The 10,740-nt window shown below is 49.5% G+C and overlaps 1 protein-coding gene across 1 annotated transcript in view; it reads left to right on the top strand.

Annotated features, from left to right (window-relative positions):
- UBE2O (ubiquitin-conjugating enzyme E2O) overlaps window positions 1-10,740 on the top strand; it is a gene marked incomplete at its 3' end in the record, with an annotated part of 27,518 nt that overhangs the window by 2,945 nt on the left and 13,833 nt on the right. Inside the window, exons 2-8 of the mRNA XM_009865451.1 lie at window positions 2,779-2,889; window positions 3,847-3,944; window positions 5,345-5,408; window positions 7,171-7,314; window positions 7,971-8,080; window positions 8,895-9,045; window positions 9,831-10,327. Of these exons, the coding sequence (XP_009863753.1) occupies window positions 2,779-2,889; window positions 3,847-3,944; window positions 5,345-5,408; window positions 7,171-7,314; window positions 7,971-8,080; window positions 8,895-9,045; window positions 9,831-10,327 (1,175 nt within the window). The remainder of the gene's footprint in view (window positions 1-2,778; window positions 2,890-3,846; window positions 3,945-5,344; window positions 5,409-7,170; window positions 7,315-7,970; window positions 8,081-8,894; window positions 9,046-9,830; window positions 10,328-10,740) is intronic.

Genomic DNA, 10,740 nt, shown 5'->3' with positions numbered 1-10,740 from the left:
AATAAGGTTTTGGAGGAAAAGGCGGGTGGGAGTTGGGAGGTAGCGGGTTGAAGCCTGTGCTCGCTGAGCTGCTGTCCTCTCCGGTGGGTTTGCTGGTCTGCCTTAAAGCCTCGTCTCTGATGGGGAAGGAAGGGAATCACTTCTCTGTCCATTTGCTGCTTAAATATTGGGTATTCCCCACGGGATGCATGCCGTTAGGGCACCAGGGGCAGCAGGAGGGAGGTGTCCAGGGAGAGCACTGAGTGCAGGCGTGTGTGGAGCTTGAACCCACCAACTCCTCTAACAAAGACCAGTCGCCTTCCTTTTCCAGTTCTGCTGTTGGGGTTGATGGAAATTGGGTTTTGTAACAAAACTGTCAAGTGTCAGCTCCTGTAGTGGAAGCATCTAAGGAGGAGGCCGGGACAGCTGTGTTCCAGCAGGCTGAGGAGCTGTGCCCCAGCTGCAGGTCTGCCCTGGAAGGCAAGAGCCAGGCTGCCGCCACGCACTCCAGGACTGCAGCGTTCACGCTGCTACAGTCTCACGGAGTGATTCAGCAGAACCCCTCAGCCTGCAAATCTGCCTGCCCTGTCCCAGGCTAATGGTTCGTGTGACGCCAAAATAAACTCATAATAAGCAAAGGTTCAGCGGCAGGGGAGGGAGCAAAGCTGTGACTCAGCAGCCCTGTAGCTTCTGGGGCTGCTCACAACACTGATCTCTGCTTTCTTGGCCACAGATGGTGCTCTGTGCTCTGTGCTCGCTCAAGCATTTTGCCACTGGAAGGAGAAACAAGGTGAACTAAACACAGCATTGTTGCCCGTGGCTAGAAGCACCCAACTGTGCTAGATGGGAGGCAGGCACCTTCTCCTTGGGGAAACTGTCACTTAGAGAATGGGTGTTGCCGTGTGTCAGTTGTCCCAGTCCTGATTTTGTTCTTTCACCATCAATAAAATAGAGGATTTAGGCCCAGAGACAAGATTATCCGCAGAAACCGCAGGTGTTGGATTGCATCGTATCTCAGAGCTGCTGTCGTGCTGGCTGCTGATAAAGGAAAAATTAATTCTGAAATGCTCAGTGTAGGGCGAGGAATTTGTTTCTTGAGGGTTTTTGGTTCTGACTACTAAGCAATCTAAAAGACAGGGCCTGAACTGCAAAGCCTGGGCAGAGGATGGACTGGGCGTACTTAATTTAACTTTATGTGGAGGAAAAGCCGGGTAGGTGGCTGTGCTGTAGCCTGCGGAAGCTGTGGGTTTGCTGGGCAGGTGCCAGTTGCTACTTCTGAACAGGCCTGGCTCATCCTACAGCTCAAACCGTGCTGGCAGCAGCTGTTGTAAAGGTGGCATCATTCTGGCAAAGCCTGTTCAGGTGAGAGCTACGGTACGGCTCTGCTGGGCTCTTTCCTGGCAGCCCGTGCAGGTTCAAGCTGCAGCCTATGGCGAGGGAGCTGTAGCAGGGAGAGGCTCCCTCTGGGGCTCTGCCAGCCCTCCTGGCCGCGCTGGCACGGCTCCGTGCGGGGCAGGACCCACTCCCCTCGTCGCAGCCTTCTCGGGGGCCCGCAGGGGTTGTGATGGGAGGAGCAGGACTTGCAGCAGGCAGGTGGAAAGCAAGCCTGAGCAACCTGTCCAGGGGTTCACCTGGGCTGTGGGTGTCCGCAGGGTGCCTTTGCTCCAGCTGCCGGTCCCCAAGGTGAGACTGGCCCAGTGGAGCACCAGCAACTCCTCCACTCCCACAGGGGCTGCCCATGGCCAAGTGAGAGCCTTGAATAAATGCTTCACGTGGCGGAGAGAACAACATGCTTAGAAGTGGGCTGAGCAAACAAGTCTACTTCTCACAGGGTATGAGCCCTTCGAGTGTTGCGCTCAGGTCCTGTTGGAGCAGAGATAAGGACGGCTTCCGAAGCTGCTGCTAGCAGGGCATTTGTCATGCTGGCCCTCAGTCAGCTTTTATAATGGGCTTGTGCTCTTTCCTAAATAGGAGTATCGATTGTCCCAGCTGTCAGGAGGCCAGGGCAGCTGCCGCATGTGACAGTGTTTGGGTTAGCAGCTCTTCCTTGCAGGCTTCCACCATATGTGTGAGCAACATGCACACTGTGTGCTCCCGGCCAGACTAGCCCCAGACGGCGCTCGACCGCATGCATTGTTTTCTTGGGGACGAAAAGGTTAAAACTCTGCTAAAATGTGAGAGATAATGACAACCATCTCATAATTGGACTAGCTGTAAATTACCTGGCTCAAAAACTCACTAATGGTACCAGGTTTGGGTTTGGATTTTTTTTTAGTATGGCAGCAGGCGAAGACCATTTATAATGTTCTGCAAAATCAAGCTTTCCATGAGAAGTCACAGATAGCTTTAAAGAATTTGTTCTGAGGGTTGATGATCTACCTGATCTCTTCTGCCTCTGCTGACTCAGGGCAGTACCTGCGGGGTGGTCCTATGGAGCTGCAGAGATCTGAGGTTGAATAGACCCAGGGAGCCAGGCAGATGTTAAAGCAAGTAAACACTAAGCACCTGACATTGGGTGGTCTTATTTGACCAGATGCAGGAGTCTCTGGGCTGCTGCTTGAGCAGCCATTGCAGAATTTATCCAGAAAGAAGACACTACAGGCCTTCAATGGTGATATCGCCTTATGAGTTGTCTTAGGGTCTTGTGAAACGCCCCTTCATGACAAGGACCTGAAGGGTAAGAGGGGTTTAGTCCTGAAAGTTTACTTGACTCCGTGGTTCTGATTTTTACATGGAGCACATATGTGTGTATGTAGGACCTTCCACGGGCGATAAACTCTTTCTCTTCTGCTTTTTCAGGACAGCCAGTGTGGAACTGTAATTGATGTCAACATAGAGTGTGCTGTGAAGCTGGTAGGAACCAACTGCATCCTCTACCCTGTCAACAGCAAAGACCTGCAACATATCTGGGTGAGAACACGGCCACAATACTCCTGGGAGCCAGGACTTGGTGCTTCGAAGGGATTTTTGGAGGCTGTGTTTCAAGTAACACACGCAAGGGAAGCGTCCGTATTGTGCAAGATGCATCTGCAGATTGGTTTTATTTTAAACTTACTGCAAGCTTGCTCCCTGGGAGAGGATGATGCAGCATCACCTCATCTCCCCATCTGTTCTGTGTTTCTGATCACATTGCTGAGACCAAATTGACTCGAAGGGCTAGGCTGACATTAAATTGTGGTAGAACTTCTGTGCTGGGATGGGCTGATGTGACACCTGCTTGGGGCACCCCCATGACAGTGACACAGAGCTTTTGAGCTGCCATATCATTAGTGTTTAAACAGGCTGTAAAAGTGCTGAGATATGGGTCGAGCATCTTTCTGTTGAGCTGGAACAGTCTGAAACCATATCTGGTCCTCCCTCCCGAGGGGGTGGGTGGTTTCCAGAGAGCAGGTGAGACAGGATTTTATCACTCTTTTTCCTCTGAGAAAAAGATCATTTGGGAGTGAAGAGCGGGAGGAGTGTCACAACCTTTCTCAGCAAAACAGCCTGTGGAAAGGCAGTGTGATTCAGGCTTCTCTGGGATGGAAAATTAGTCTCAGTGATAAAAATTAAGTGTTAGTATTAACTGAAGGCAAGTGCCAGTATGGCTCTGCTTTGCAGAGCACCTCTTGAACAGAACAGGACACTTAAGTTTAAAGATCTGAGGAAGAAAAGTCCCAGAGCTGTTTAACTGGAGAATCCAGGCCATGTGCTGGCTGTCAGGCAAACTCTTCAATGTGCATTAATTCCAGTTTACAGCGAGATCTGCGGTTGCTGTCGTATGTCCCTTTGAGAGTGTGATCTAGTCTGCTTTGTGTGAAGACTTAACGGATGGCTCAAAGTACACCGGTTAATATTTATAAAGTTTGTTTCCTGTTTTCTCCGTAGCCTTTCATGTATGGGGACTACATTGCCTATGACTGCTGGCTGGGCAAGGTCTATGATTTGAAGAACCAGGTCATCCTCAAGCTTTCCAATGGAGCCAGGTACTTGGTTCTGTTGAAGACTATCCCCCTTGGCCTTCACAGTCCATATCAATTTTAAGAGGATTTGAAACAGACTGGGCTTCATTCCGATAAATTATCTGCCTGCACTGTCTTCAGATGGAGAGTAAGAATACAACTTGCTCTGAAAACTTTGGGATTCATTGGAAAAGCTGTTGCTGGAAGGGGGCAATCCCAGCAGATCAGTGCTCCAGAACTAAAGCATGTTGGTCTCTAAACCGTGCTTTTCCTTCGGAAAACCAGCCGGTTAAGATGGATTGCTATTCCAGACCTTTTCTCAGTAGGAGAGCCTAACTTCACGGAGATGCAGGGAGGATTCTTACCTTAAAAAATGGTCCTTGAAAATGTAGAAACTTGCAGGCTAGTGAATTTTATAAAAGATGAAATAGCAGCTCGAGATTGAATAGCTTTGCTTTTTCACTGTTACTTGCAGCTGGATTAGGAATGTTTTTTTCAATGAAGACATAATCCAAAATCTGATCTCAAGGGAGAGGTTTAACCAGAGATATTAAAAGAAATATCTGGTTGACTTATTTTTGCAAAGCCAACAGAAGGATCTGAATTCCGTTCCTTTGCATGTCAGGCAGTTACTTGTGAGCTGAAGCCCCTATGAATTCACTACATTCACTCTGCTGCTGAGGGTGTCTTGTCCAACGAACTTTTTTTGTTGATGCACGGGAAGGAAGGCACCAGTGGATGGCCAAGAGGCTTGTGGGCCTGGCAGCTGGGGAATACCCCATCTGTCTTGTCAATTGAGTGTTGACATTGATGTTTAAAAAACCCCAAAAACGCAAATGCACAATTGCGCAGCCAGCTCTGAGAAGCAAGTAGTGCGAGAGCTATAACAGATGATTGGTGAACGCATCTGTGATTTCGACTGGTTAACTGTTCAGGCTGGGAGGCTTTTACGCATGTGTTAAACTGGGGATAAAAAATAGCTACGCTTCTCTACCTGTATCGCCAGCAGTGCCTGGTGCCATTTAAAACCTTGCTTGGTGTCTGTTACCAGCTCGTGCAGAGCTGTGTAAAATGAGGTGACAAAATCTCTTCCTAACGAATCGTTTGAAATCCCACCAGAACTCCCTGTGGAAATGAAGCTCTTACCGAAGCGAGTGTACCCAAACTGCCTCTGTGAATAACAAAAGGGGCCCTTTGCAGCAGACAAATCTTGTCCAGCACCCTGAATATTACTTAATTATTGTTTTTAATGTTTTGAATGGAACTCTTAGATACCAGGCAGTGCTTCTGTAGCTTGTCTCTAGGCAGGGACACACCGCTGGGCACAGGGACAGGCCTGCTCAGGTGGCGCCACTTAATTTGATGCCATTTGCCTTTGGGGTGGATGGCTCTGGAAATGTCACCATGTCTCATCTGTTTTCCAGGTGTTCTATGAGCACAGAAGACGGAGCCAAGCTGTATGATGTTTGTCCTCACGTCAGTGACTCGGTGAGCTTCTGGTTCTGCTGAGAGCCTTTGATCATTTTGTAAGCTCTTTGTGCAGGAGGGAGGGAGAAAGCAAAACTATAGGCAGTTATCAATCCTAGAAACTAAACGATCCACCACAGCTGAAAAAGCACTTCACTAGATCTTCACTTGAAGTAAGTGTAAGGGGATGTAGCTTAAAGGTAATGCTAGTAATGAGTAGGTTTTGAGGAGGTGTTACAATTAGTGTATCCAACTGCTTTCTTTGCAAACAACTTGCTTAATGTGCAGTCAGATGGCTGATGTCAAGGCAGTTCTCTGCCTGCTTGTTCCATCCGTACGTGCTTGAAAAGGCTCTTACTCCATTTGACACGATCAGAATGGTTCCCCTTCTGGAAAAGGGCATGTTGTTTCAAGGGTGTTCTGCTCGAAGCACGTTTCCAGATCATGTAAGAACTCTCTTGTTGCTGTCGGCGGTCGCATTCTCCGGATGGAGACCTGCCACCATACTGGCATTTTCCAAATCACGTGTTGGGGAAGGTTTTGCTGTTTTCTGGGTGAAAGAATTCCCTGTGTGACGATGGGATCTAACCTCTCTCACCTTCAAAGGTTGACGGCAGCTTGCTTGTTCTTCTCAACAGCATCGGTAGGGCCTCGCTGCGCTCCTGGCAGCAGCACTGGGAGTTGACGGAGAATGGCGTGTAATTCTTAAGAGCTCGCAGTGCAGGCAGCCCGTATCCTTCCCAGCCTTCAAGGCAGAGGTCCCTTTGATCTAAAACTGTGCTTCTGTTAAACTTTGAGGTCTGTTTCTTGAAGAGTAAGTGGAATGTAAGTTTAATAGGATGTGCTGCTGTGATTTTTCTCCTTCTGTACAAGAGTGGTCTGTGGCTAGATGTTCTCTGTTATCTTAGGCTCCGCTACTTTGCGTCATGCTGTACAGTTTCTGCTTGCTAAATGGGTGTTGTAGAAGCATCCAGCTTCTGGCTACCCAATTTTGAGATACCTTGTTTTGAGTCAGGCTGCCTTCAAAGCGTATGTAGTCCTCTGGAGACTTGTGGTTTGGTCTGAAACATGAGTTGTCTCCAGTGTTACTCTTGATACTGTACTCAGAATTGCTGTGTGTTAGATCCTTACCTGATTTAGGTCTTGTCACACTGCTCTTATCCTTTCTGAAAAATAACAAGACTTGATAGATACAGTTTTGTGCTCACTATTTTATCTACTCTAAACTGTCCGCCCCCACATTCTGAATCTTCAGCTCATCAAGTCACTCTAAATATCAGTGGGAAAGAGCTCTAGGAAAGCAGTTGGTGTGTTTACCATCCTGTTTTGTTTTCAAAGAACTGTCGTGTTAACTAATCCACCTAATGCAGGAATAGTACTTACAAACTTAACTGAATGAGGAGAGAAGTGAAGGAGAGCATCCTCTGGCTCCGAAAGCTGTATGTGCTTGAATTAGATCATGGAAAAGAGATGGGTGTCCTTGCCCAGGACTCAGCCCATCTTGGCTGCCTTGTTGCTGAGAACATTTGTGTGGAAATGGGAATCTTTTGGGTTTTGCAAGTACCTCTGCTTCTCCCCCCCTGAGTCACAGTCCCGTTCAGATGTGTGACAGAGCAGGTTGCTATAGGAACTGCCGGGATGATTTCAGGAGAGGAATGAGCTTTAGGAGATGGGGAACTTGTGGGGCTTTATGGTTCATCTTACTGCTCACGAATGAAAGAAGAGAAATGCTGGAATGTTGGAGTCCTTCATGCTGTGTTTTCCCCCTCCCGTTCTCCCACAGGGTCTCTTCTTTGATGACTCGTATGGCTTTTATCCTGGGCAAGTCCTCATTGGGCCTTCTAAAGTCTTCTCCAGCGTGCAGTGGCTCTCGGGTGTGAAGCCTGTTCTGAGCACGAAGAGCAAGTTCAGAGTGGTGGTGGAAGAGGTAAGGACTGAGAAGCTGACACATGGCCACCTTCTGCTTTGAATGGTCCCGGGCTGGCATTTTGGAGCAGAGTCAGCTTGCCATGGTAACCTTCCAAGAGCGCTCTCCCTGTGGCTGTGTTCTTCTGAGGTGACCAATTTCTCATTGTGGACTGACAGGACTTCTGAGCGTGGTTTGAGTTTTCCTCCCAAGGGTCCCTGCTGGCACCCCGTGGGGCGATCGCGTGCCAGTGCACTTAGAGGCCAGTACTGCTGATCGTTAGGATAGTAGAAGCACTTCTTCCATTGAAACTTAATGTCACGTGCTATCCAAAAAGGGAGAAATGTTGCAGACTCTTTGAAAGAGGGAGCAGCTCCAAGTCCATTAGCATGTGTCTTTGTGACATTGGGCCACTGATTTGTACATATTATAGCTTCCTTCCCAAGCCAGCTGTCATCTTTCTTGAGTTTAAAAACTAGAGAAGCTCTGGATGTTGCCAAGAGCTGTGCTGTGGGAGCACTGCGGTGGTCCTGAGTGTGGTGAAACTGCACTTGGTCATCTTAAATACTAAAAGCAGATTTGCTGCCTTCCTGTGCTTAAACGTTCGGATCCCAGATACTGATCTAGGAAGAAAGTCTTTGAAAAATTAAATTGCCTTCTTTCTATTTATATTGTAGGTACAGGTGGTAGAACTAAAGGTTACTTGGATCACTAAAAGCTTCTGTCCTGGAGGTACTGACAGTGTGAGCCCTCCTCCCTCAATAATCAGCCAGGAGAAACTGTCCAGGTGAGATCCGCTGAAAATTCTTTTTCACTCCCAGCACCCGGGCCCTGCAGAGCCTATGAGTGACGTGCCTACCGACTGATTAGCCACAGCGCTGCTGTTTCCAGTGGGCTTTTCCTGCTTGTGCGCCCTTATGTTGCGGAGCTTTAAAAAAGTGGGAGAATAACTTCCAAATTAGATTAGCGTACCCTTGAGTTACCACTACAAGGGCTAGCATCCCACCAGCTACGCGCAGCTGAGAAGTACAGAGGAAAGCAGTATCTGGCAGCATCTTGCTGCTTCTGTCCTTCCGCTTGTGTCTGGAGCAGGCTGCCTCCTTTAGCTGTGTGTGTCCTGCTCTGTACCCGGGCTGTGCTGCAGGAACATCTGGTGCCCTCTGCAGGCGGCAGCTCAGAAATGGGCTGGACAAAAACGGGGAAGGAAAAGCCGGATGAGTGATAGCACAATGCAGTGTGGTTCCTGCCTGGAGTCCATAAGCTGGAGGAGAGCAGCTTTCAGATGGCAGCAAAAAAGAACGCCAAACCACTGCTGACCTCAGATGTCTCTTGGGAAGTGTCCTTGGGAGGGGGAGCTAGAGGGAGAGGAGTTTCTGGTGTCCCACCCAAACTCTTTGTATCCTCACCCAGTCCCTGGTGAGATTCCCACTCCTCCTTTACAATTGTGTGCCTGGAAAATATTGGGTGTGGTGTTAGCTTCTGTCACCCCAGCAGAAGTGCCATTGGCCTGAGGTCATGCCAGCCTTGTGAAGGCCCTTGTCACTGCTGGGGTCTGCTACTGCTTTTGCACTTGGCTTATGTCTCTCTTCCTGTTCTCCCAGGGTAAGGCGTCTGGGGTGCTTCGACCATGCCCAAAGGCAGCTTGGGGAAAGGTGCCTCTATGTGTTCCCAGACAAAGTGGAACCCGCAAAAATCACCTGTGAATGCCCTGAGAGGAACTGTGTCCTGGGTGAAGGATCAGTTGCCAAAAAGGTGAGTTGAGGAGTCGAGGGAAGTGTTGACTTCTCCAAGCATTTCTGGCTGCTGTGACTTTTAAAGCAGAAACCTTCCTGGTAATCATGTGGTCTGAAATGTGACTCCTGAAGTGGTTGTTGTAAAGAGTAATGGTTTGTTTTTGCCAGCAGTGAAGTTACCTTGTACAGCAGCATGACTGCACTGGGTGAGGCATGCAGCTAATGCCAGGAAAGAGCATGAACAGGACCTTGAACACTGAAGTGTCACCTTGCAGGGGTCAGGCTGTGTCGGAGCTGGTGTGCCCTGACAGCCGGGGCTGTTAGACACATGTCGTTTCCATTAGCACGACCTCGGGTTTCTCAGGGAGCTGAACTGTTCTGTTAAATCCTCGCTGCAGTGAGACAAGAAGGCAGTCTTTGCTTCCTAGGCCAAATGAGTCACGCGACGGTTTCTACCTGCTGGCTGCAGAGCAGCGGTGTCCCTAGAATAACAGGATGTTGTCAGTGTGCACGGTGACCTCCCTGCATAGCTGTGTCTGTTACGTAGATTAACTTGTGCAGCCTCCTTCCGTAACAAAAAGTTCAGAACATGCTTAAAATAGCCACAAGGAGCAAAGCTGGCTTTCCTTGGACGAGTCCAGTGCTGCTCCGGAGTCGAGCAGTGGTCAGGTAATGGTTTGCCGATCTGGTGCGGGTGAGTGTGCAGAGGCCCACGGGGTGCTGTTTTCCTGCTGGTTGCCCAGGTTGGAGGGCAGCTTGTGGAGTGTACAGGCACGCTGGCTGACCCAGGTCTGCTCTCTCTAGGTGAGGCGGCTGCTGAAGAAGCAGATAGTGAAGATCATGTCATGTTCCCCGGAGTCTCAGAGTACCAGTGAAGCCCCTGACAAAGAGCTTACTCCACCTGCTGACCAAAAGTCTGAAGAGCCTGGCTCGAAGTGTGAGCTGGATGACTCTTCCAACAGTGCACCGAGTCCTGGGGAGAGAAAGGAGGAGCAGCCTGAAGAACCGGAGAAGGAGAAAGGGGGAGCAGCAGCACGACAGCAGCAGCCTCCCTTTCTGCTGAAGGATGAAGGTTCGTCTGACTACCGGCTTCAGTCCATGGAGCAAGATGCTGACGATGAGGCAGCTGATGACACTGATGACACTAGCTCTGTCACCTCCTCTGCTAGCTCCACTGCCTCATCCCAGAGTGGCAGCGGCACTGGCCGTAAGAAAAGCATCCCTCTTTCCATCAAAAACTTGAAGCGGAAGCACAAGAAGAAGAAGACCAAGATTTCGCGAGAGTTTAAGCCAGGAGACAGGTGAGTTGGATTTCAAAACCTGCATATGCTTGCTGAAACCTCCCTTAGCAAAGTTCTTGGATATTAAACCATCTTTGCGGCTTGGAGGACGGTGGCCTGCCTCGTGGTAAGGTCCAGCCTGGCAGGTAGTAACCGGCAGCGATTATCTGGTGATGACTGTGCGGTGGCCCGTGTGAAATCAGCTTGGGCTCGGTCCAGCTTCTGATGAAGCTGGGGCCACGTGACGTGACACTGATGCTATTCTATTTCAGCGGTGCCTCGAGGCATCAACAGAATATCTGTGCTGCGCTAGGCTCGGCACCCAGACAAAGAGACAGGTGAATAAAGATCATACAGCTTAAACACGGCGCTAATTGGTTACCTCATTGGCAGCTTCTGCAGGGAGGCTGAGGGGCGACCCCGCTCGTCGGGAA

This window comes from Apaloderma vittatum, unplaced genomic scaffold (assembly GCF_000703405.1).
Source record: "Apaloderma vittatum isolate BGI_N311 unplaced genomic scaffold, ASM70340v1 scaffold21702, whole genome shotgun sequence".
NCBI lineage: Eukaryota > Metazoa > Chordata > Aves > Trogoniformes > Trogonidae > Apaloderma > Apaloderma vittatum.
This window is presented reverse-complemented; position numbering and strand designations above follow the sequence as displayed.